Source organism: Manacus candei, unplaced genomic scaffold (assembly GCF_025592945.1).
Source record: "Manacus candei isolate 608988 ecotype Guabito, Panama unplaced genomic scaffold, ASM2559294v1 h1tg000007l, whole genome shotgun sequence".
Taxonomy (NCBI): Eukaryota; Metazoa; Chordata; class Aves; order Passeriformes; family Pipridae; genus Manacus; species Manacus candei.
The window spans coordinates 278,120-304,709 of NW_026138055.1; the positions used below are offsets into that span (position 1 = coordinate 278,120).

Genomic DNA, 26,590 nt, shown 5'->3' on the forward strand with positions numbered 1-26,590 from the left:
AAACCAAAACATTACATTCATACGGTACCTTTCAGCTTGAAAGAACCCAAGCCATGAATCATCTTCTCCACCACAGAATGCCATCACTTCAAGGTCGAAACGCAGCAGCTGTTTATTACCCTAGGAGAACATTAAGATGGGTGCTCTTGTGCAGCCAAAACAGCGGGGGAAACCGAGGAGACAAATATAATAACCTGGAACGCACAAGCTGATCCTCCCTACCTTTATAATCAGTACCAGAGGAACTTTAGGGACCACAAGCAGCTGATGCTTCCAGGCGCCCAATGCTAACAATGCTTTCCACAGCACTTAAGCGATCCTTGGAAGCCAAAAGCGTTTGACCTGGACTTGCTTTGCTTTGCTTGGTTGATAGTGAGGCCAAGAGCTGGCTATTGCACACTGACCACAATTTCTATGTCACATCCAAAGTCATTTCTGCCACATTTAGAAACAAGATTAATGCCAGAAACAGAGTAACCGTGATGGTCTGCATTGTTCAAAGATGGAGAAATTCATCTCACTGCTCGTGGCAGCTAATTTCAGTTGTGTACCTGCCCTGGCAGTTGACTGTTAATTAATAAATTGCAGTCATGCTCTCTCAAACATGGTTCCCTCAGACCTTGAATCTCAGTATCTTGGGGAGATGCTACATGGCTCTTGGAAGTGGCTTATCAAAATTGGAACTGTTTGTTATCCAAATATACTAAAGTTTTCACTCAAAATTTAAAATCTCAGTGTTACACCACACTCATCACTGTGGTATCTGAGTACCGCCATTTCCAGCCGAATTCCAGCCCCAGCTGGATTCAATGAAGAGTCACTCTGAGCCCGGGGACACAGAGGTAACGCAGGCCAGGATCATGCAGCGAGTCCTGCGTGGGCCCATGAGAAGTTGTTGCAGAAGTTGGACTTCAGTTCCCACTGAATGAGAAAGGTTCTTGTGGCCAAAGGACATTAATTAGGAGATTGTTAAAGCCTCTGTCCCTCTGTCTCAGAAATCAGACCAATTGCACTGTGTCCTGGGAGTGGATGTGCCCATTGGCTTTTATTTATTCTGAAGTGGTGTGAAGGGTGCTGTGAAAATAATCTCAATTCTACAGCACAGCTCTGCTCATGCCTGTGAATCAAAGTGAGGTAAGAATCGTTGGGCAATGCCCCAAAATGGAAATGAAAAGGAAATTGAGCCCTGTGTTTTAATTGCTCAAATGTCAGCCTAGATGTCCTGTACCCACTATGGTTCATCAATGCCACACAAGCTGTATTTTCAGCTCACCAAGCCTCTCAGCCTTCCTGCTTCCTGGGTCACTTGCAGTCCCAGAGCCACAACTCTCATCAGGAGCTAAGACATTCTCTTCTCAGGCAATATATTTGGTCATTTACAGACAGACCTGCACATGGTCTGACAATGATATCAGAGCACTTCTAAAAACAAGATGTTTTCACCAAAACACTCTCTGATAATCAAACAAATCAAAGGGCGACCTAACTGGATCCACAAAAGCCAAACATGCAGCTGCCAAAGAACTGCTGTTATCTCTGGCATGGCTGGGTCATTGGGACATTTCACAGAAACAAAAATGTATTTCCTGTGTAGACCCAATTAAAACACCTCCAGGGAAATGTTTCTGTGCTCTTAAGACCTGAAGCCAAAGCTACCCAACTGGCTTGTAAGGAATGAGAATACTTCCCAGGGGTTGATGGAAAGCATTGAGTACCCTCTGCTGGTCTCATTACAGTTAGGTTCAGCAGCAGCCTCTGACCTTGCAAATACCTGTGAAGGTATTTGCACAGCAGAAGGGTGCTGTGCCCTCCCAGTGAGAGGGAGGCTGCTTCCCACTGCCAGGAGTGAGCTCAGATAACATTGAAGGGCACTGCAGGATTCAGCCCAGGTGTCCCTCCACGACAGAAGCCACTGGCCCCTCCTGGTCTACACACAGGGTTTGGAGAACACAGCACAGTCTGTAAAGGTAAGCTGTACCTCTCCTCCCGGGTCTGACCAAGTTCTGTCTCCACAGCTGTGTCCACTTACTTTCTTTCACGTGGAGAAGGACTTTGATGCCCATGCAGAGGTCTCCAAGGACAGATGGAGGCTGTGGGTCACTCGCTATGCAGGTAACAAGACTTTGGTCGCCACCTCCTTAATTTTCCTTTCTTTTTTTTTCTCTGTTCACCCCATTATTAATTCATGTGCTTATACTGCAGAATCTGGCTGCTTTTCTTGCTGTTCTGGCTGGGACAAGGGAGGCAGATGGTTCCCCCAGGTTGGTGAAATATGATAAGAGGATAGTGGGAAGAGGCAAGGATGAGAACTTGGTTATTTTGCTTGTAACAGGATGTGCCTCTTCTCTGCCCTTCAGTCCCAATGACTCATCCACTCTATATGTGCTCCCACCAGGTTTTGTAGAGAGCAGTTGCCGCTCCAGAATTTTTTGGATGAAACTGAATAAACTCTTTCTCCAGGGAAAGTTCTTCCAGCTGGAAATCTATGGTGAGTCACAAGTGTCTACCCCAAATACCATGACGGCTGGGGAATCACCCAAGTGATCAAAGAAGTCTGTGATCTGGATGCTGCTGCCATCTATTGATAATTGGTAACTGACCCCAAAGAACCTGCAGCACATCCTTGTCATCTAGACCTGGCCTCTCACATCTCGATTTGGCCAGTATCCCTACAGAGCACTAAAGCTTGTATCTACAGCCACAGCCCCCTTTGCCCCTTACAACTAACCTGCTGGGGAAAGGAGAAAGGATGGTCTGAAGAGGAAGGACTGGCATTTGGCTTTCATACTTTCCTCTGCTGAGCTCTTACACGTGACTAGCAAGAAAAACAAAGCGGACATTGCAGATCGGATATGTCCTGGACAGCACAAATGAAAACAGCACTGTAGGACAGGTAATACCCAGAAAACACACTCTCAATGAGTGCTGAGTGCTGCAGCAATTTAAGGACTTTTTTTTTTTAATTTCCTTTTCATTTAACATCACAATTGCAGTTAAATACCCTAATTCAGTTTGAACAAAAGGTTTCCGTTTTGCTGGGGAAAACAAAAATCTACCGAACCAAAATGAAAACCAGAAAATGTTCACATCAGATTGTAAAAAGTATGTGATTTCACCCCAAACCAGATTAATTTCTGTTGAGATTAGTCCATTTTTTTCTGGGTTTTGTTTTTGTTTCACTTGATTTGGAGGCAGAACTGAAAAAATCAAGTATGGAAAGTGTGTGGGGAGAAGTGATAGCATTTATGAGAGCAACTGATACTGCTGGAAACAACAGACCAGCCTTCAGGCATAAAATGTTGTTTGTTTCTTCCAGCTCTATCAGTTGGTCTCATAAAAGCTATTCCTTCTTATTCCAAAGTTATTTCCACTTATCTCCTTAGTCTATCCGGGCTGCAAGCATACATGTACTCAAACAGCAGTTATAGTCCTGTTCTACATATAAAGATGACAGACAAATCTAGAAATTGCAGTGGCAGCTAGTTAAACCCTATCTGTTTGTACAGATTCTTGTGTCTATCCCAAGGCTAAAATAGTTCCTTAATCAGAGGGCAGATAATTAACAAAATATGATGTTATTAACTCCACCAACATCAAGAGCTGAGTGCAGCCAGCCCTCATTGTGTCTGTTACTTGGCTCCCCCCATAGGTTTCACAGCACATGCAGATGAGCAGCAAATATGATCAATATGTAAAAATGCCCATCCGAAACAGGTCCATGACTGCATCCTTTGACAGCAGATTATCACAGCTTGATGATTTTTAAAAATGGGTGGGCTTAATAGTCCATCACTTTTTTATAGGGAGTTAGGGAGGGAAAAATGTAGGTGATATCTCGGAGAAGTTCTCCGTAATAGCACTTCAAGGTGGCAGTGGCAAATGCTTCTGGATGCAAAGAAACAGGCACTAAAGTGCACATTACATGGGTGAGGTTGAGTCACACCAGACTGTGTCACACATTCCTACAAATGCCAGCACAGTTTCACCAGGTCTTTAACAGCACACATCACTGGAGAGCACCCAGAGAAGAGCTGCATGAGAGGCCCTTAGCACCACTCTGCCCCGTGACTTGCCCTGAGCTTTACATCCCACATATAATTCCCTTTTTCTGTAGATCCTTATGCTGGCCCCATTCTGTTGGATGAGAAACTAGCATCTCGCTGTGGCTACATGCTGTCAGAAGATGTGTGGGGCAACCCCGTCTTCCGCGCGTCAGTGCTTGGCTGTCATGTGGCCAACGAGGTAAGACCCAGCCACAGGCTTGAAAACAGCTCAGATTGCACATCCTCTCCAAAAAGACAAGACAGACAAGACTGAGAAACTATATGGTATTCTAATGGCACATTTTGAGAACAGTGAATTCAAGGAACCAGTGTTGGTAGTGTGTAGAAATGAATAGGCAATGGCTCTCCGCTTCGAGGGTTGTTCAGTGTGACTGACATGGGATTTCCTCTGTCCATGGAATGACACTTAGCATAATGCTGCTGACTAGCTGCCAGTTCTTAAGCATATCTTTGTAGCTGCTGATTTGCCAGAGAGTTTCTTGAAAGCCTCTCTGGAAAGAAGTAGGCATCTGCTTGAGTGTGATTCTGGCAGATTTTTTCCTGGCTTAATTTGTGTGGTAATGTGCCTATTAACACATGCCTAGGAACGTAGATCACACACGCCTATTAGATCTAGATTTGTCTCATGTAACTTTAGCCATCTAAAAGATAATGTCTAGCCTAAACTAGTTGTTTAGGCTTCCACAATAGTCAATGGAGAGAGGCAGGCATCTCAGGAAAGTGATTCACCCCTTCCAAAAATACATGTAAAAGTGTAGCCTGGACTTCTAATTTCTAAATATTCACCGGGATGAAACATACCCAGAAAGAGAATATATCAGAGTAGAAACTTCATTGCTTGTCCATGTTTAGTCTGGTTGGTCCTGGAAGCCCCACAGAAAAAATATGGTAAAACTTTATGGGCAGAGGTTATGCTAACAAGGACAGGGGGTGTGCAGTGTGCTGTGCAATGACCTGGATTTCCAGGCTGGAAATTTCTCTGGAAAGTTTTTGCCTTTTTCTGTAGAAAAATACACATCTATGTCAGATAGAAGCATGGTCCATGGCTTTGTGTGTGGCTCCTGGAGAGTTGAAGAATCAAAGGGAGTTCTTACCGGAGCGAGTCAAGATAGACTCTAAACAGCATTTTTAAGACAGATCTGAACAACCTACATCAAAACAAAAGGTCTAGTACTTTTTCTCCATGAGGAGGCACATGGGTCACAAATGGGAGAAATGTGAACCATATGGTGAGGTAGGTGAGATCTTCTCTTGACCAGCTGCACGTTATAGTGTGTCAAGAATAGTGCTGAGATGTGATCTGAGACAAAGGCTGTGAGTGCCGAAGCAATGTCTCCAGCTCAGAAAGCCCCCACAAACAAACCACTTCGGATAGGGTGGTATGTTGGAGGAACTGGCACTACAGCTCTAAACCTGTTCTCATCATTATAAAACACCCTCAGAAACAGGACTAGATGGTCCCATGCAGTCAATCCTGGGACCTTACACAGTATCTACTGAATTGCCAGTTTTTCTTCCCAGGCAGATGATCTGTTTACTCTGACTGTGAACATCAAGGTCTCCTCATTTTCAAGCATGAGGGCAGCTGTGACCTACACCCACCCTATGTACTGCTCCTACCCTTCCTGGGCTTCAAGAGAAATTGTGTGTGAAGAAAACTACATGGAGGTAAAAATTTTCCCACTGAAGTCGAGGCTACATACAAGCTCCCTGCCAGGCACAACAACCTCCACAAATTCCTGTCAGAGGTTGATTGTACGCTATGTACCAGGCATAATAGCAACCTGCTGATATTTAGCAGAGTGTGTAACTGTAGATGCTTATTAGTAACACATTTACATGCCATAGGTATTTTGGATGAAGTGAAATTCAGCTAACTCTACAGATGATGTAAGTCAAGCCTCTGCAAACAAATCAACAGCCTGGCAGGGCAAGCTCTTTAGCTCATGAGAGTACCTTTATGTAATAAAGTGCTTCAGCATCTGTGAGAATGTCATCCTTATGTCTGAAATAATAAAACCTAGAGGCTGCAGAGCTTCACCTCTGCTGCATCACACAACTCACAGAACATCACTGTGAGATAGGACCTGCTTCCCACTGGGTGGTATGATTGGGCTGTCCAGCCTGCTGCCACCACCTATGCACCAGTGTAGAAATAAGGCTGTGAACAAACCAAATTTCACTGCTTTTTGTACACAACTACTATAGGCAGGACAAAGAAAGCATATTTCTCCTGTTAGAACATGAGGCTTGCAGTCACGTCTGGGTGTTGCAACACACTTAAACCGTGGTACAGATGTCTGAGGCAAACACTGACTTCCAACCCAGTGTCCTCTGACCCTGTCCTCTTACCTCACCTCACTCAGAAGCACATGCTGGCAAGATTTACACCATAGCATCTACCTTAGGTACCGGGGATCCGGCATTTTCAGATGTTCAGCCTGCATGGGAAGGGGAACCAATCCTGTTAAAGCCAAAAACCTGTTTCTTTATACCTCTGGTGAAGAGACCCAGATGTCCCTGAAAGTCTCCAGATTGGAATCTAGTTTACAGCTTACCAGATATGAAGCAGGACTTTTGGGTTATCTGGTCATACACAAAGTATTTCTTCTGCTATACATGCACCACCATAAAGGCCATGCTTTTAACTTTGATTGTAAGGCCACAGAAACTACTGCCATCAAAAACCTCTACGGAAACACTTTAATTACCTTCGAAGAATGCAAATTGCTAAATCCAGACATAGTTTGGAGAAGAATTCTGAATGCTCTCTCTCTCTATTCCCCATGCCTGTAATAATGTTGAAGATCTGTTTGCTCCCAAAGAATATCCTCTGTGTCCCCAGGTGTCAGTGAAGACTGATGTCCCTGCAGTTTCAAATGACTACACCGTAGCGTGGATGTCAGCACTGCCAGAGGTATGAAGGGGAGCCTTTCCTAACAGTTCCTAGCCTGCCTCTTCTCTCTAGTCTTATGAGTCATTCTTGGGGCACAGCTCCATCTCTCTCAAAAAAACCCAGGGAGATGACAAAGTTGCCATCAAGTATTGAAAAACCTCTCAAGTATTTTTAGACCTCTAGACTGCAAAAAGACATTTAGGTGGGAGAACAGAGCCATGTGCTTGTTCCATTAGTGGAAACTGCATTCAAGACAAAAAAAAGGTAGGTGGTTCTTCACACAATGGGTAGTGAATCTGTCAAACTCATGGCTAAAAGATGTTGTGGCTGTTAAAAATTTATTTGATCCCAAAGAGAATCTGGAAAAGTTGACTGAAGAGAAATCCAATAAGATGTACAAAATACAAAGAAGCTACAGATAGCTCAGGAGTCCCTGAGACGAAAATTATTTGAGAATGGAAAGAATTATGGGGAAATTATGACTGGAGCATCTCTCTTATGAGGAAAGGCTGAGGGAGCTGGGCCTGCTTAGCCTAGAGAAGACTAAGAGGATCTTATCAATATCTGTAAGTATCTGAAGAGGATGGAGCCAGGCTCTTCTCAGTGATGCCAATCAATAGAACAAGAGGCAATGGGCAGAAACTGATCCACTGGAAGTTCCACCTGAGTATGAGGAAGAACTTCTTTACTGTGTGGGTGACCATGCACTGGAACAGATTGCCCAGAGAGGTTGTGAGCCTCCTTCTCTGGAGATATTCAAAAGCCTCCTGGACACAATCCTGAGTAATGTGCTTTAGGGGACCCTGCTCAAGTAGGGAGGTTAAACTAGATGACCTTCAGTGGTTCCTTCCAACATTAACCATTCTGTGATCCTGTGAAATATATATGCTTGTCCTTTTTATCTCATCTCTTACTTGCTCCTTATGCCCATTTTCCTTTTGACTATATTCCCATACAGCTATTATTTCAGGGGACTCTGTTCTAGGACAGTACAGGCATTACTCTCTTCTTATCTTTGGCACAGTATGGCTACATACTATAAAGGGTAGTCTGTCATTTGGCCTCTGGAGTACTCCAGCAATCAACAGACATGAAGACAATAATTTTCTTAACAGCACAGATCCTTTTGTCCACAGTGGATTTGTTCAAGGCCACCAGTCCAAGTTTCTTCCAGTGCTGCTATAAGACTATCTTTAAAGGTGCCTTAAAAAGCTCTAGAATTCCTTATCTTTATATATATCAAAGGAATTTCTTGCCTGGGATGAACTAGTAATGTCCAGTATCATTCCAGTTACTCAAGCTTCTAACAGGAAAATAGGTGCTACAATATTATATTTTTTTAAGAGACTTTGGTAGACTTAGATTTGATGCAACTCATCTCTCTCTTGCAGACTCAAAATGTTGCATACCAGCAATGGCAACTGATGTTTGTTTCTCCATCAGGGAGAAAGAGAGTAACAGTAAGCGATGCAGTGAAACTGGGATACAGCTTCAATAACACGCTGTCCCGAGTGTACCTGCGCGCGCCCTACCACAGCAACGAGTCTGACATCAGTGTGGTGAGTTGTTGGTCTCAGTCACACACAAAGCTCTGCCCTTTCCACTGCCTCTCTAGAGCATCAGCTCTCTTTTTCTGCCTGCATCCCACCAGGTCAGTGGTGTGAATATGAACATGGTCACTTCCACTTCCATGTACAGGCAGCGGTGGCTGCTTTTGCTGATTGACACGACTGTCTCCTGTCCTGTTGGTAAGAATTTCTTCCTTCTTCACTAAAAACAACCAGCTAAGGAGCTAGTAGAAAACACAGTCTTCCCATTTCACTTTGACCTACTCTTAGAAAAGGGGATTACAAGCTGCCCTCAGAGCAACATGAGCTAAGAGTCTGTGGCTTTAGTCCCGGACAAACATGTTCCCTGCTGTGACAGTACATTACTTGTGTTCCCAGTGCAGGGTCGTGCCTTCTCTCCAGTTTCTCAAATCTTCACTTTAGATGAAGGGAACTGGAGACAAGTAAAAGTGGTAATAGAAGGGGCAGGGAGCTTCCCCTGGACTAATCCCACAGCCTTGGTTCTCCTCTTTTGTACCACTTCATGCAGGGCATGCAGCTCTGCATCCTTGGGACTCACCTAGTCCTTTTCTCTGGAGAGGCAGAACTATTCTACCTTTTTGAAGAGAAGTGGTGGTTGTACCTTCTGGCTCTCACAGAAGAGTATTAATGTGAACAAGTGGTGAGAAGCAGTAGGTTTTAAGTTGTCATGACCCTGAAGCCAATATTTCAAGGAGGTCTGAACTGGTTGCTCTGTGCCTTTTATTCCTTTTGCCCGCAAGCCCTGGGACCAGAAGGGCAACAGAGCAGGTAGCTGGCAGCATGACTGCTGGCTCTTCTGAAAAAATTAATGATTCACCTGAAACTGGTGATTCAAGCCTGCTTTGAGTGCCAGGGTCTCTGTGACAAAATAGTCATCAGTTGACCAATATCCTACAAGGTGTTGCATCAGTGAAAGTTGTACAGATATCCTGGTGAAAAGGAGTCAGAGAAAGGCAGCTGTTGCACAGGGATGGCTCTGGTAACTCCAGTGACCCATTCTCTGGGACTATCTATCTATCTAACTCCACAGATGGCATCAGCTTCACTGATACTACGCTGACATGGACGACGCCAAGGGTTATTCCCACATTAGTGGTTCAAGAATCCACCTTTCTGTCTAAAAACATTGTAATGGGAGTTGATGATCAAGTCATAGTAAATCCAGAGGAGAAGAACTACTTACTGGAGCACAATGAGACACACATCAGAATAACTATCCCTATTGGAGCAGAAGGTGGCAAGCTAAAGGTTAGTACGAACACACAAACATGTTTGAGGGCCTGTACCATGGAAGATATTTCTAAATCATGATCATTCTAAATCATTCCAAATACTGAGTGATTGCTGCTTAAAACTTGTAGATACAATAAATATTTGAAAACCTAGATGCTCCTTCTCCGTATTTTGAAAGCACTTACTCAGAAATTAGGACTTTGTGATTACAAATCATGATAGAAGCAAATGTCTTTTGTTAATAATCTCTAAGGCATACTAATAAACTAAGAGCGAAAGGATTCCTGGACACTGGAATTCAATTGTCTATGTTGTTAAATTGTGAAACTAGTCCTCATAAACATCTGACCTGGCTCAAGGAGTAATTTCCCAGCCAATTTCCATGAAGATAGCATGAGTTAGCATGGGACAGTTTCTCCACATGTAGCTGGGGTGCAACTACCTGCCTTGAACATAGTTTATTTCTCATCAATCTATAATTTACAGATACAGAGACAATGTCAAAAAATTGTTCAGTCAAACAGGATAGAATGGTTTGGATTGGGAGGCACCTTTAAAGATAATCTCGTCCAGACTGCCCTGCCATGGGCAGAAACATCTTTCACTAGGTCAGGCTGCTCAAAACTCCATCCAATGTGACCTTGAACACCTAGAAAGGAGCTGGCAATATTCCTACAAGTCTCTTTATCAGTTCCATTTTGTGTGGATGACATTGGTGTGATTCTGAGTTATCCCCTTCAGAAGTTCCCTTTTTTGTGTATCAGTGGATACTTACATCACTGTGTGTATGGTAACACCAGACAGGCTTGGTCTAAGAACTGCTGGAAGCACTGAGAAACTTTCAGAGTGAACTGAGACAGAACAGGACACATGACTGGAAATCCAGGGATTGTAAAAAAAAACAAACCAATGTGTTAACATGTTAATGAGGACATCCCCGCAAACCTGATACTTCCTTATTGAGAATCTCAGCAGTATCTGAGCCACACATGGACCAGATAAATGGGCCAAGCCAAAAAACAAACAAGCTCCCCTAGCAAAATCCATCCCAAACGGTACTAGTATATAACTTTCTCTTGCTAGTGTAAGATTTTTAACCATATACAGTCATCCCTTTATTGAGCTATTGAGAACTAAGACTTAATCACACATTTTACTTCCTAGAGTTCCATATCTGGTGGTGTATATGGAGTCATTTACAGTATTGACTTGTTTTTGGAGCACACGTGGACAGATGCAGGTTGGCAAACCACAAAGTACACAGTCATCAAATCCATCACTACACCTTTCATGCCACAAATGCCAACTGTTATCAACAGTAAGTCATTCCTCTTGTTGTCTTTTACTAATTTTTTGCTGTGTTATACATCGCTCCACTTGACCTCTGCCACACCCCTACACACCCCACAATGTTCTCAACTCCCACTTCTCATTTGCTAGCCAAAGTCAACCACAAAGCTTTAGTTTTAACTTATTAGTTGCTGATAAAAATGAAAACATTTCTTTTGCATTAACATCCAGATTTTTCCAGTGAGCACTGGGACCCTAGAATAAAGATGTTGTGATGTGCAGTTATCACGTTGGGAAGAAAGACAGTGTTCACTGATGGCATTTTCTCCTCCAAACTGCCTGCATTTGTTACCTGGGGAGCATACTCAAATAATTGTGCCATCCAGTACTGCAGTCATGGTTTTTAAATTGTATTTTCCAATGCATTAAGGCACTAAATATCTTTGAAGCTGCCTGTATAAGGGATATGGAAAGAAAAAGGAGCCTCTTAGCATACATTATGATAGTTTTTCTGTATTTTACATGGCTGAACTAGATTCTAGATTTCTTCATAGGAAAGTCATTGCATGCCATAGTGCACCTCTAGAAAGTCACTGAAGCCACTTTCTGTAAAGTTGTATGTATTTGTTGTTAATCTCCTGCAGCTTGAAGCAATTCTCATGTACTCAGGGTATTTCAGATCTGACTAGAATACAAACACTCATTAATCAGAGCCATTAAAGAGATGGCTGTTGGCTAAGTTTCCTGGAATTTGAATGAGAAGCCACCCCAACCGTCTTTGTTACTTGATCCACATCAGCAGTAATTTGATGTTCTCTCCCTGCAGATACTGTGCCAGAGGAACGGCTTTTTAATGTTGCATTTGGATACTTTCTTCCCGATGTCTCTCTGGTGGCAATCGCAATAGGAAATGTGCCATTTACCCCGAGGGAAGCACAGTACCACGACTTCAAGGTTTATGAAACTCTCTTTTCTAATAGAACAAAAGGGTTTATCCTGGAAGTCTCTTTTGATGATCCATATGTTCAAAAAGAGGTAAGATACAGCAGGTCACTTCAGCAGATGAGTGGAGGAGGAGGGGCAGTCCCTTTGCAGACACAGCCCAGCTTTTATTAACCAACAACTGTTCCTCAGCCATAAAGGTGTCAATGACTCAGAGCTCATCTGAGTTAAAATTAGAGGCTTGTATATCTCCAGTTTGCCCTCCATAAGTCTCTGGGAGACACATAGTATCAAGTGTGATTAGATGAGATGAAATACCACTTTCTTTAGTGCCTGTCAGCATGGCTGATGTCCCAGTGCACGCCCAACAGGAAGAGCCTTGTCAAATCTGTATTAATTAGACGCTGTCCCTTGAAACAGGAGTGTCTTGGAAAAATGACTCATTGCAATGCTGCAAACACCAGTTACCAACATCCAGTACCTCCTCTGCACTGTTTGTGCAAAGCCATTTGACCGCTGGCACAAGCCATGCCATGTGTGAGCATGGAAAGGCAGGCTCAGGGTATTCTAAATCTAATTTTGTTAAGCTTCAGACCGTTTGTAATCTAAATATTTTTCAAAAAGTATGAACTCACAGAGGGATTTCAACCTCTCATTTCAGTGGGAGGATGCATAACTGCAAGTTCTCTACCACTATTCCAACCAAACCACGCAGAGCTGTGATGCTATTTTCTGTTACAAGGAACTACATTGTGAAAGCACAGGATCAGGACTTTTGCAAATAGTTTTAAGACTGCAGTCAAACCGCAGTTAAATTGCATTAAGGATCAAAGCAAGCCAAAAAATTCAGAAGTATTTCTTTCAGGTTGAACACCAGGTTTTGCTTTGGGAGCACTTTTAGTGAAGTAAAAGAGGATATTGAGAGGGATCTCTCATAGAATCTCCTCACACCTTCTATTTAACCAATTACTTACTCTCCTGGGTTCAGCCTGCACTCTGAGTAAAGAAGAATAAGGATTTGGAACCAGATCTCCCTCTACAAGCTCTTTCACCAGTGGGCTACAGAGGAACCACCACTGTGTTCACTTGTGCCTCCATTTTCTGAACAGGCACAACATGCTCCACATTTGTGTTTGGCTGAAAGAGCTGTTGAATCTAGGCCAGATTCCTGAATAGTTTTAGTCCAGTTGAAGCGATATTTTTGGAGACTGAGATATTTGCAGGGGAGAGGAGGGTGTTGGAATAATTTAGTGTTGCTCAGGATATACATGCCTGTCTGTGCTGGAAGCCATTGCTGCTGCAGTCTTACACTTCTCTCTCTTTCAGTATGTTAACAGAAATGAAACAAAATACACCCTCCTGGTTAACTACACTCTTAGCGTGGGGCCAGAGATGACACTCTATTATCATTCAGCAGAGGTGGAGTGTGTGATTGCTGATATTGGTAAGCTTTGCCCTGATATTAACTGGTTTGCATCAACAGCATGGATTAGGCTTTCATTGAATTCAGTGAGAACAGCATTAGAGTGAGGATGGAAGCTTTGGGAAAACCCCACCCTTCGAAAGCTCATTGTTGGTAATAGCCAACTTGCTGCTTTGCTGATGGCAGCTCTTCTGCATCCTGGCAAGAGAGTCTGCCCTCGAGACACAGAGCAATAAAACAAGTGTGTAGAATAAGTTGGCTTGCAAACAGTGAACCAGATGCCTCAGAACCTGAACATACATCTACTGGCAAAGCCTTCAGACATTGCTACAAGTTTCAGTTTGTCCTCAAATACAATTTTGCCTCTAAATCCAGGGCAGAACTTAACTGACTCAAATAAGTCGCTGTGATCTCTAAAGAGAGCATTTCTGTAAGGAGAAATCATCCACTAAGAGCTGTACTTAGCAGGTTACTGAAACAGTCAGGATGTCTTATTAGATTTTTGGATGCCATAAAGGTGACAGTCTCCTCACTGACTTATTTTATCTTTGAAATAACTCTTGATTCAACTCAAAGAAGTATGATCAAAAAATGTATTTATGTACATAGCTCAGCTTGCCTTACTGAAACAGAGAGTAGTCCCAGAAGCAAGCTGGAAGGTCACTGCTAAAGCATGAGGATTCCCCATCCCACCAAACGTGAGCTGCTACACCCACAACACAGCCAAGGCCCTGCAGACAATGCTAGCATGCACATAACAAGCTGCTGGGTTTTTTACCCTTGATAGAAATCCCTTCCTGGGTCAAACATTATCGCTCAAACCTTCCTTCATGGCTAACTCTTCATCCCACCTTCTTCCTGCAGAACTACCAGAAGCAGTTGGCTCCTGTGATGAAGAAAACCTGTATCTAACCCTCCCTACTTTTGGCTTGCACCAGTATTGGGAACTGTATCTTGGTAACACGCTACTGAACCGGCACATTGCACTCACCAATGGGTATCTGGCAGCTATCAATTCTACACACCTGATCTTGCAAATACCTCTGTTTGCTGTGGGAGTTATCTACGAGGTACATGTTTAGCAATGCCTTCTTTAAAGCATGTAGAACTGTTTGCTTACACAGAGTCCTCCAGTCCCAGTTTGTAGTGCTGTGGCATCACCCATATTGGAAAACCTCCAGAGGGAAGGACTCTAAGCCAGTGCAAGTAGGATAAGAGGCATGGGACATGGACCCTTCTGGTAATGCCATGTATGATGCAATCTGCAGTGCTCACTTGTCTCTAAAAGATATGCACCAAGTCTTCAAAAACAAACTCCTCTGTATTTTTACTGAGATGAGGCAAAATGTCCCATCTGCACTGAGCCAGAAACAATATTTCAACAGAAGTTTTATAAAAGAAGCTCTTTTAAAGGAACATTTTCTAGAAATGTTAAGACATGGCAGGGAAAAACTGATGCTGTAATAAACATCTGAACTATTGTACAATAATCAGCCAAAATTATCTCTGTGACAGTGAGTGATAAATTCATACAAGAAAATTCTGCCCCCATGTTGCATCAGGCTTGAGCCTTGACACTGACTTAACTCCTGTGACTTGTTAGTATTCAAGTGGCACAAACTGAGAGCAAAACTTTGTACACATGGATGATGTACTGTAACAAGACACCTCTTCTATCTCTTCCTTCACAGGAAGTGTCCTTTCAGAAAATCAAAGCAAGGTTTGATGTTGCCCTAAGGAAAGTGAGAACTATGGAGACCTTACAGATGTTCTCCATTAGCTGCAGTTTTAATTCTTCAGAATTTATAAGTAAGTTATACAACTGATCAGTCAAAAAAAAGATGTGTGATTCTTTCCTTGAGTTCATAACCAACCCTTTGACTCTCTCAGTATGCCACCCAGATGGTACTGTAATGATATCTGCCCAAATGAAGACAGTTCCTGGCATTGACATGAGTAAAACCAAACTAAGGGACAGCTCTTGCAAGCCTAGAGAGTATAATGAAGCGCATGCCTTCTTCAAGTTCCATGTCACTACCTGTGGCACTTCTGCAAGGGTAAGCCCATGGCCAGAGCAGATACACCTGCTGAAATACTCTGTCTCTCCTGCATTTTCTCTTTTGTTCCCCTGCCCCAGATGCTGAGAAGATTCAATTTTTAATGAGCTTCCCATATGCACAGTTTGAAGGTGATCACATTATTTATGAAAATGAAATCTCTTATGAGAAAGAGACTCTTCCAGGACAGGGCATACCGACAATCACAAGGGATCCAGATTACAGGTAGGATCTGCTGCTCACTGGCACTGCTCACTTTGGCACAGCTTCTGGAAAGTACATGTGAACACAAAAATTACCCTTTGTCCTATTCTAGACTAACAATCTTGTGCTACTATCAAGCAAAGGAGACCCTAGTGCTGGGGGCCTTCGTTAGTGATCCAGTCACATCACCTCCCTTTGGCTCCGGTACGATGGGACCAAGATCAAATACTGCAGGTGGGCAATTCTCTTCCTCCACTTTTAAACCTCTCCAACTCTTTCAGCCATGAGTTCCCTTGTTAAAACATGCCCTACTTTCTACTAAAGAACCTCACTAACATTTCCTTTTCTGCAGCACACAGAAGAGTAAGACAAGCTCTGAATGTAGTTTCAAGAGTGTCCAAAGGTAAGTGTCCTCCTAAAAAAACAGAAAATTTCCAAAAGTATTTTAGTTTAAATAAAATTAAACAACAAAATCCCATGACATTTTCTCAAGATGAATCTTTCATGGAATTCTATGAGCCCAGCATGGCCATACTCAAGCAATCTGTGGAGCCTCTGTTTCTTGAGGTGGAGCTGAAAGACGAGAGCTCCAACATTGAGTTATACCTGGAAAACTGCTGGGTAACCAGATCTCTGGACTTCAGTAGCACCCCAAGATGGAACATTACTGTGGATGGGCAAGTAGTTCTAAATGACCAATGTACCCATCAGCAAAGCCCTAATTTCTTCTAGATCTGTTGATCTTTTCCCTCATATAGGTGTGAGATTAATGGCAGTGAGTATGCTGCAGAGTTCTGCCCAGTACCTGTTAGCCCCAGGGTCAGACACCCTTCTCACTTTAAAAGGCTGGCAGTAAGAACCCTGGCAAAGCAACTGGAACAGGTAAGACTAAGTGAAAGGCTCACCTCCCACTCCTGGACCCTATCCTGAGATCATCTGGACAACACAGTCAATCATATGGTTTAGTTTTAGGTAGTCCCGAAAGAGGCAGGAAGTTGGACTTGATGATCCCTATGGGTCCCTTCTAACCTGAGATATTCTATGATTCTATGCTTTAAAAAATAGTTGATTTAAACACTTCACAGAGTTAAGACCTAGTCAGCATTAAACTCAACTAGCCTGACTGCTGCTTTAATTTAGTTCTCAGATCTCCTCTGCAACACAGTTGACTTAAGATTGGACTGGCTGAAGTAAACAAAAGAATTTGTTATGTAAATATGATTTTTATATGGTGTTTCTGTCTTTGCGTAGGATTAGATTCATAGCATTTCAGCTCAAAATGTCTAGAGCAGAAAAGTCAACTTATACGCCCTAATATTCACATGAAGTTCATCTCTGTTGTCTCCCATCTGTCCCAGACAGTCATCCATCTCCTTGGATGCCAGCCCAATGAAGCAGAGGCATGTGGATTTGGTCTTAATTTTTGAGATTCTGTTCTCCTCTAAGAGAACTAATTAGAGCAAAGAAAACCCCAGGACAGTCACCTGAGGGTACTTTGCTCCTATTGCACCCAGCTGAGTGGACTGCACATCCTGACTACATGTATTGATGCCAGGCACAGCAGTACTCCTGCTTGGGCAGCTTAAGTAACTGCATCATTTTTTGACTCAGCCTTTCATAAGCAGCTCAACTTGCTAGAAATGAACATGATGCAATTCTGGCTATGTGTGCAGCTGCATATAGCACCAGATTGAGTTTCTGTCTAGCTTTGATACACTGCAGCACATGAGGTTTTAACTTCTCCTGTCTCAGCCTCTCAGTTACCAAACTGCCTGAGGGCTTCTTTGACACCAAATTTAAAATTCAAGGCAGGTTCAGCTAGAAGGTGTTACATGGAAGCTTTCAGAGAAGCCTAAGTCTAACCAGCAGTAATTTCTGCAAAAGGAGATCAAAAGACAACACAATGCTCTGCAAAGTGGCATTTCATACGGACCAAGTGGCACTTTTTCTTCTTCTCAGGTGTATGTGCACTGTTTGGTGGCAGCGTGCTCTCCTACCAACACACCACCTGGCAGCACCTGCAGAGGACAGTGCAGCTCAAACACAGAGAGGAAGGGTAGGTGTGCAGGAGAAAAAAAACATTGCAATGCACCCCAGCCTGATGTTTTTCAGAGTCTTATGAGCTCTGACTTTGGCATCTGAAATGCCTCAGACATGAACTGTGAACATTGATGTTACCTTTAGTTCATATTTTAATACATGAACTCACAACGTGTAGCATGTATTTATTCCTTAAAAACTACACTGTGTATTATTCTCAGCCCTTCCAGGTCACCATTCAGCCAGTCTCCAGGGCTATGTACTTGCTGGACCAGTAAGGATTGTTGCTCCAGATCTAAGATGACACATGGAAACTGAATTTGGTAAGAACACCAGGCTCTGTGTACTCACTTAGAGATGTTACCATGCTTTGTGACACAAGCGATGCATAGCCTGTCCTTCAAGACCTCAGAAATAAAAGATCTGGAACAAGAACTAGGGAATGGGCATATTTTGCACTCTCCAGGTATAAGCTTGAGCCTGTAAGAGAGGAAAAAAGGAGAGCTACCTGCCAAGCCAAACACAGGTGGTGTGGCAGATGCCAGCAGCAGAGCAGGGCATGTTGGAGTTGGGCCACAGCAGGCACTTTTGGAGCCAGGTATTATTTCAACAGGTTTTCAACAGGACTGCCCCTAGTCTGCAAGAAAATGGATCCAAAATTTTAGAATCAAACACCAAGGCACAAGTCACTGCCATATTCCAAATTCTTTTGAACGGCCCAAATCCTCCAAACAGTTAGGGTTTACACTACAGTTTCATCTGCCCGTGGAGATCCAGAGCTGGTCAGCTGTGTGCTCCAGCACCACTCCTCACTTCTTCTGTGTCCCTTCTACAGCACCTCAAGGCTCTGCTGTGCTGGTTGCTTTCCAAACAGTGCCACTGGACACAGGAGCTACCTCTTCCAGCGACCACCAGAACTATCTTGCCTGGAGTGACCCAATTGTGGGACAGCACTGGCTGACCCAACTGTGAGACAGCCTCTCTAAGGTGGCTACAGAAGACAACTTATCAGAAAATGACCCAAGGCAGCATAATAATATTTCTTGTTTCTTCCAGCTGTTGAAATGTGGACTTGCAGATCAATAAAATTATTCCAGCCCTGATTACAGCTGCTTCTTGTAATATTTCATAAAGTGACTGCCAATCCTCACATCTGAATGTAAAGTGCAAATCTGAAAAGTCAAATAAAAATACATCAGAGCAATGTAAGCACAGAACATCTTCTTGCTAATGTGCAACAGCAACCATCTGGTGTATCAACACTGGTTTCAAAGAGCCAAGCAACCTGCTGCTTCCACATGAAACACAATGCTTTTTTTTCCTCACTAATACAGATTTCTGTCTGTATCATTACATTGACCTGAGAATCTTGGAAACCTGTTAGTTCCTCATTTTCCTCCTACCTGCCCCTGTATGGAAAAGGCTAACTCTACAATATGGGAGTAAATAGATGCTTTAATATGAGCAAAAAGGACAACTTACCTGGCATTTTGTTTTCTGTACACACAGAAAGCCTTTCTTCTTCATCATTATTTTTTAGAGATCAAGTACAAACCTGACCCACAACCACCTCTCAGGATGTGCCTACACTGTAACTGCAGGTGTGGCTGCAGCATGTGTAGCTGTTTAACAGCAGTGAAGAGGGGGCAAGTGCACTGATGGCTATACCAGCTGATAGCACACACCTGTGCAGTCTCCAGTGGGTTTGCCCAGCTCCTGTGGCCACTGCCAAGACCCCAAGACCCCTCAGCAGCCGCCTGGGTGCTGCCTTCCTCTGCTGTACGAGCAGTGCACTCTGCTGTCCACAGCCAACACTGCAGAGCCCAGCAAGTTACTGCTCCCAGCATTTGCCAGGAGAGCACATTCCCTATTTTTAATAACAGTAACAAACTCATCGGTTTAGGATAACTTTCTGTTAATCTAAAATGCAGTCCTTTAGAAATTTTTAAACTGGAATGAAGGGAAAATAATAATGACTAAGTGCTAGCCCTTCTTTTCTCCGCACTCTCAGAACACTGTCTAGTTCCACGCAGACAAGCGACAGGTCTGGTGTGGCATCACTAAAGTTCACTTGCTCTGCAGCCTTGCAGAGTAGATTTGGGTAAACTTGTCTGCAGCACGTGGGATATCCCAGATCTTCCCCTTTTGCCCTGGAAAGCCAGGAAGGGGTCCAGCAGCATTCCATACCCATTCCTCCACCATCTGACAGATGAGATCTTTCTCCTGCAGACATGTTGAAAGAGAGAGGGAGAAGGGGAGACAGATCTGTATTCCCATTTCAACAGGGATTTCGGGTTTCCAACTTTGCACAGACAAGCCAGAGCAATTCCACATTCTTGATCTCTTCCTCCTGCCTTGGTTGCTGTCAAGGTAGATGATGTTTTTCACACTAAATCACAGTGTATTAGAGTTAGAAATTCACTGTTTACCTCAAAGGTAAACAGTGTCTTTCCCAAGCTATGGCTCAGCCATGCTGTTGTACAGGTGTATTGCTCTACAGCAAGGTTTTTCTGGGATTATTCCCTCTTCTCAGATATTACAGATAGAATTTCAGCACCTAGCTCCTGTCCTAGATTGCAAATATTCCTTGCTGGGAGACAAGGATATCCTTCAGGTCCATTTCACATGTTCATCATACAACACAAAGATGTGAATGATGAAAAGTCTGATCATCATGAGCTGTAGGAAGCAATGCTTTGGACTGCATCCAATCTCTCAAGGCTCATAGACTAAAGGGATCCTACAGGTAAAATCTAGGAAACAATCTTCAGAAACAGACTGGAGTTCTACTCAAATGATCACAATATGCTGATAGGTGGGGCTTCCACCTTGACCAGATCTCTTTTTTTTTTTTTTTAAAAAAAAAGCAGATAGACTTTCCATTATCCATGAGAGCCACTGGCTGAGGTTGAATCTGTTTTATAGTCCAGCCCCTGCCTTTATTAAAAGGATGCAGCAGATCCACAGTAATCTGCTAACATAAAAGAATATTGGATATTATCCTTCTCTTAGCAAGGGTGCCTTTCTGAATCCTTCCCCTTGTGGCAGACAACAGAGAGCACAACCTGCAGAGCTGTTTGATTCATAGGCGTTCATCCCCCACAAAATTTGAATAGTGCACCTTTCACTCCAGTCACTTTTTACCAGGTCACCTACTGAACAGGCAGTGCACTATAGTCCTCAGTTGTAACAGTCAAAGAGTTACAGGCTTTTAATGCTGACTTGCCTCGGTTGGTCACTCGGAAGGCATGTGGAAGAGGAATATATTCTGGCCGCTTGGTGACCCAGCCTTTTGCCCTCATCATGCTACAGCTTTCCCTCTGGAAAGGCTCTCCTTGTTCCCTGCACCACATCTCACACTAAACCTATATGAAACACTTCTCATGCTGCTCTGTGCCCTGCTAACCTGCGATTCTGTCAGCTTTTTCCTACCTTTCTGCAAAAGCAAGGGAAAGGCCTTGGAACACTGCAAGCTGCGCGACAAGTAGCGTTTCAGTAAGACAAATAAAGTCCTAGGGAAAAGCACAGAGTGAAGATGTTACTCTTTGCCTTGTCCTGTAAGGCAGTGATGTTATTCTTCGTCATTCTGTAATGTATTAAGGAAATAATGTATTTTTTGTAAGTTTAGAGGTAAATCACCAGGTGGGAACAGTTACTCATTGCCAAACGAGCCCGAGCTATAGGGAACAAAACAAACGGAGGGGCTGCCAGTGACGGCTGTGTGAAGGAAAGGGTCAAGGGCTTTGGGGGAGTAGGTTTATAGGTAGGAAACCTTGGGAAAGTAAAGAATTTTTAATGTTTCATGTCTGAAACATTTCTGGCTGGAGTAAAGAGAGTCAGTGTACACTCGCAATAACCATCTGTTTGAGATACTGGTGCAGCCACACAACTTTGACCAGCAAAAGCTTCACAAGGGCGGTGGAGGGGATGGGACTGACCCCGGTGCTCCACAGGGGTGTGGAATTCTCAGGTGGAGGCAACACCTAAAGCCCTGTGGAGGTATAAACCCACAGCATCTCCACATTGTGAAACATCCAAAGCACACAACCCTACTCCTTTTACAGGCTGAGAGGTTGCACAAATTTCATAATACATTACATAAAAAGAATTTTATTACTCTCCATTAGATTTGTAAATCTTAAACTATTACAGACAGGAAACTTTGCAGGACAAGGGGAGTTACAATATACATCCTCCTCTTCAAGTTTTAGGTTTTTTTGATATGAGTAATGATGGTTAATACCCTTTCAACAGGCCTGAGTGAAAGAACACCACATACTATTTAATAATTTCAGACTGAAAACCCAAATTAGTATTGTGATGTAAAGCCAGAGAACTAAGTGACTCGTGTGCATATGAAAGGGGAAAATGCAAAAATCCTACTGGCCAAAACTACTTTGAAAAAATTCCAAATTATGCTGAAATGAACGATGACAGTTTTGTCCTTTCATAGGAGAGACAAGGAAATACTGTAAGACAGAACTGCTCCCAGCAATAGAATTACTCCCAGCCCAGTGTAATATTTCTGTGCCAATGACTGCACAAGAAGTAATTAAGAAATATTCACAAAACACCACAAGCTGGAATATTATCTCTAGCATCTTTGTTTTCTAAAATACTTATTCACTGTTTTGATTTTTATCTGTATCCTGTCATTTAAAGAGTTTTGTGCAGAACCACATCTGTGATCTCTCCTCTCACAGTAAAACTTCATAGGTCAAATTCAACTGTTCTTTTTAATTTTCTTGGCATGGTCAGTCAAGAATATGTTTAGTTCTAGCTCATCCACTTACCATCAACCAAGAGTTGGTATGACTTCTCACTTTTTAATACTGAGGTGGCATGAAGTGTGCCAAGTCAGTAAATTATTTGTGGTTTTTTGGAGACAGAGGTCTAAGATAAGTGGTAGCAATGCATGTGCTTAATATATGCAGAAAAGTCCAAAATTAAGACTTTGTAGGGAAAAAAAAATGGCCACTGCTTACTTTCCAAACTGTAAATGGTCACATCCTGCTATCATGCATTGTATTTATGTAACTTCAAATTGCTGCAGTCAATTGTCGGGACCATGAGAGGTAAATGTAGCATTTTCTCATCCCTGTGTTTCAAATTTGCTCATTGTAGCTGTTGCAGTGTCATACCAAGGCTGGAAGTGATCTTGGTGAGGCTGTTGTGAAGGATGTCCACAGGCTCCAGACTGACTCACCCAGAGGGTCCCACGATCTTCAGTGAGCCCTGTGCTTGTGCAGGCTCGGGGTCATCCACAGAGGAACTCGTCACAAGCAGCAGAACTGGCACTGGCATAATTTTATTTAAAAAAAAATCCTAATGCTTACGTGGGCAATCAAGAGAGTATTTCTTTTATTAGAACTTGTATTGCTATGAACATGCAAGAGTGTTTCTTGCTGATGATTTCAGTAATGATCTCTCCTACCACATGAGAAATGAAGTGGCCTGGGTACTGACAGCCAGTTTCATCAGACTGATTTAACACTGCATTTTTCAGGTAATTGATCTCTTCAGTAAGAATGAGAAAGCCACAATTCCTCCTGTGAATATTTTCTAAGAAAAGCTTTTTGCAGACAATCATAAGACAAAAAGTACATGTTCATTTTTATTCTTTCAATTATTAGTCTGGCCAAAACTTTTACAACAGGATTACAAAAAAGAGGTGTGCTCTGTTCCTACCTGTTTAGGTAATGTAAAACTAACCCCAGGAGTGAATGAACGAACAAAGGACTGAATTTCTCCTACCACATTCCTTGAACAAGGTACAGATGGTGTTACCTAAAAAGATCTCATTACTTCTGTTAAGTGTTTCTTAAGACAGAAACACTCTGAAATGAAAAAGAAATTCAGATACCATAGAGAATCTAAAGGACAACACCTTACAAAGAACAATTGCACTTTAGAATTAAATAAAATGTAACATTTCTATGTGGACAAACGCTATCATTATTGTATTGCTCACAAGCTCCAATCATAAGTATTTAAATGTTTTGTACAGTTTGATTTTTCCTCCCCGTGAAAGACTGTTTAAAACAATCTGTGAATAAATAAAGAAGTTTTAGTAAGAGAACTACAGGCTTCATTTGCTGCTACTGAGTTTCCAAAATCTTTACAAGGTATTTCTGTACAAAATCTGTACTTGTGCCTCACAGAAATCCAACATTATACTTATCCTCAACACTAACCAAACACAGTTTATTCTGCAATCATATCCATTTTTAACTTGTTTACCCAAGAATGAGGTTTCTTCAGTAGGTCATAACAGATGTAAACGATCTCGTGTTTCATCCATCAATGACAAAAATCACATGTTTAGCAGAACATTTTCACACCACTAGCTCTATTTTCAATATCCCCGCTTCTGTTTTTCTTCTTTATCAAGAATAGCCTGTTTTAGACTCAATGCAGCATCTTCAAACTGGGGGTTTAACTCTAATACTTTCCTGAAATCTTGCATGGCCTCATCAAAGTCTCCTGTCTCAAAAAAAAAAAAAAGGAAGAAAGAAAGAAAGAAAATAATTATCTTTCAAACCACAACTGACGAACACCTCCTAGTACTTTCACTAATAAAAAACAGCAGCTGGACTTATTGGACCCATTACATTTGGATTCTCCAGAGGCCCAAGTGGGAGTCAAAGGGTTTCAGAGCAAGAACCAGTGTGTATTTTTGAACCTAAACCAGACTTGATGCTCAATTCAGCCACATTATTAATTCAGGAGAGGAGCCAAAAGGCCCAAGCCAACAGTCAGGCTGTTTTACACCTGGCACACTGGCATACAGCTTCCCAGATGACGCCTGTGGTCTGGCTCCATTCTCCTAGTGCTCACTTAAGTCCCTCACCTTCTGTGTCTGGACTTTGCAACAGCCAAGCTCCAACAAAAGGCACAGGGGTGTCATCTTCTTACAGCATAGTCAAAACTTGGGCAAGAAATTCCCCAGAAGTGTCTGGCAGTGAACTGGAAGTTGAGAAGACTCTGCTCTCTGGAGCTACACCTGCTCAGAAGATGCTTTATCTCAGGTTTAATGGCACTGCTTGGAACTGGCTTCTTTTACCCCAATGCAGACTTTTCCAGAACTGAAACTGCACCTTTCCCCCTATTTTTCACTGAATAGCATCATTTCCAATGACACAGCAGCACACCTAGAATCACAGAATGTGCTGGGTTGGAAGGGACCCACAAGGATCAGAGAGTCCAACCCCTGGCCCTGCACAGGACCATCCCCAAGAATCACACCATGTGCCTGAGAGTGTTCTCCAAATGCTCCTTGAACTCTGTCAGGCTTGGTTTTGTAACCACTGCTGTGGGGAGCCTGTTCCGATACTAAATCACCCTCTGGGTGAAGAACCTTCTCCTAACATCTAAACCTCCCCTGACACAACTTCAGGCAAGTCCCTCGGGTCCTGTCACTGGTCACCACAGAGAACAGAGCAGTTCTGTCCCTCCTCTTCCTCTAACGAGGAAGTTGTAGACTGCGATGAGGTCTCTCTGCACACGCGGGGCGGGCTCGTAGCCGAACGTCCCGTCACTGCCTGACAGAGCGTGTCCCGCCTGGCTCTGGTGTGACACCCGCCCTCCGCCCCTGGGCCAGGCAGGTGCCCCCGCCCGGGACACGGCGGTCGCGCCCGGGCCGCCCTGCCCTGCCCTGCCCTGCCCCGGGTCGTACCCAGCCGGTAGCGCACCAGCCCCCGGTTGTAGTAGGGCACCTCGAAGCCGGGCTGGCACTCGATGGCGGCCGTGTAATCCTGCAGGGCGGCGGCGAACTCCACGCGCAGGTACCGCACCTGCCCGCGGTCGTTGAGGGCCGTGGCGAGGTCGCGGAGGGCGCTGCGGGCACAGAGCGAGCGGAGTTACGGGGGACCCGCCCGCCGCCCACGCCCCACGCCCCGGCCCCGGCCCTACCCCGCGGGGCTGCGGGCGATGAAGCGGCTGTAGAGCTCCTCGGCCGCCGAGAGCCGCCGCGCCGCCAGCTCGGCCCGCGCCGCCGCCAGCAACTCGGCCGCCTCCTGCGCCATCGGGCCGTGACGTGAACGGAAGGGGAGCCGCGGAAGGGGAGCCGCGGAAGGGGAGCCGCGGAAGGGGAGCCGCGGAAGGGGAGCCGCGGAAGGAAGGGGAGCCGCGGAAGGGGAGCCGCGGAGGGCGGGCGGAGGGCTCTGCCCCGCGGGCACCGCTGCAGGACCGCGCTCAGCCCGGGCAGGGATGAACAGGATGGAACTGGAAGCTCAAATACCAGAGCACACACACGTAATACACACAAAATACAGTATTTCAGTGTTTTGGATACAAAATGTATCTTGGGCTGCATCGAAGAGCTGTGACCAGCCCGGGGAGATTATTCTGCCCCTCTGCTCCACTCTTGTGAGATCCCACCTGCAGGGCTGTGTCCAGCTCTGGGGCCCGCAGCACAGGAAGGACACGGATCTGCTGGAGCGGGTCCAGAGGAGGCCATGAAGACGCCTGGGAGAGCTGGATTACCCCTCCTATGGAGACAGGCTGAGAGCTGGGGCTGTTCAGCCTGGAGAACAGAAGGCTCCAGGGAGACCTTATAGCACCTTCCAGTACCTAAAGGGGCTACAAGAGAACCAGAGAGGGACTTTTACAAGGATATAGAGTGACAGGACAAAGGGGAATGGCTTTAATCTAAAGGAGGGCAGGTCTAGATTAGACATAAGGAAGAAATTCTTTACTGTGAGGGTGGTGAAGCACTGAACAGGTTTCTCAGAGAAGCTGTGGCTGCCCAACCCCTGGAAGTGTTCAAGGCTAGGTTGGATGGGACTTTGAGCAGCCTGCTCTAGTGGAAGATGTCCCTGCCCATGGCAAAGGGTTTGGAACGACATGATCTT

General features: G+C 44.0%; 2 protein-coding genes across 4 annotated transcripts; one reads left to right on the top strand and one right to left on the bottom strand.

The window, feature by feature from the left end:
* Nucleotides 1–1,595: 1,595 nt before the first annotated feature.
* LOC127481752 (uncharacterized) lies at nucleotides 1,596–19,150 on the top strand. Of its 3 annotated transcripts, none has more exons than XM_051811382.1 (24): nucleotides 1,596–1,667; nucleotides 2,016–2,112; nucleotides 2,203–2,261; nucleotides 2,396–2,488; nucleotides 4,115–4,242; nucleotides 5,586–5,732; nucleotides 6,910–6,981; nucleotides 8,352–8,519; nucleotides 8,612–8,708; nucleotides 9,580–9,797; nucleotides 10,947–11,100; nucleotides 11,899–12,107; nucleotides 13,341–13,458; nucleotides 14,302–14,507; nucleotides 15,129–15,246; nucleotides 15,328–15,494; nucleotides 15,619–15,719; nucleotides 15,811–15,932; nucleotides 16,051–16,101; nucleotides 16,192–16,375; nucleotides 16,457–16,580; nucleotides 17,658–17,754; nucleotides 17,960–18,061; nucleotides 18,574–19,150. In XM_051811382.1, exons 2-23 carry the CDS (start codon nucleotides 2,084–2,086, stop codon nucleotides 18,040–18,042), a joined length of 2,745 nt encoding a protein of 914 aa, XP_051667342.1. In that variant the 5' UTR covers nucleotides 1,596–1,667; nucleotides 2,016–2,083; the 3' UTR covers nucleotides 18,043–18,061; nucleotides 18,574–19,150. The 3 variants fall into 3 exon arrangements, with proteins under 3 accessions (XP_051667342.1, XP_051667331.1, XP_051667353.1); XM_051811371.1 differs by lacking the exon at nucleotides 1,596–1,667 and adding an exon at nucleotides 1,775–1,938; XM_051811393.1 differs by lacking the exons at nucleotides 1,596–1,667; nucleotides 2,016–2,112; nucleotides 2,203–2,261; nucleotides 2,396–2,488 and having other exon boundaries at nucleotides 4,214–4,242; nucleotides 5,573–5,732; nucleotides 18,574–19,148.
* Nucleotides 19,151–21,832: 2,682 nt separating this feature from the next.
* TTC32 (tetratricopeptide repeat domain 32) lies at nucleotides 21,833–25,807 on the bottom strand. The gene is made up of 3 exons (XM_051809798.1): nucleotides 25,650–25,807; nucleotides 25,414–25,574; nucleotides 21,833–24,221 (listed from the first exon to the last, which is right to left on the bottom strand). The coding sequence occupies exons 1-3, from the start codon at nucleotides 25,760–25,762 to the stop codon at nucleotides 24,094–24,096; spliced, it is 402 nt and encodes a 133-aa protein (XP_051665758.1). The 5' UTR covers nucleotides 25,763–25,807; the 3' UTR covers nucleotides 21,833–24,093.
* Nucleotides 25,808–26,590: the final 783 nt, after the last annotated feature.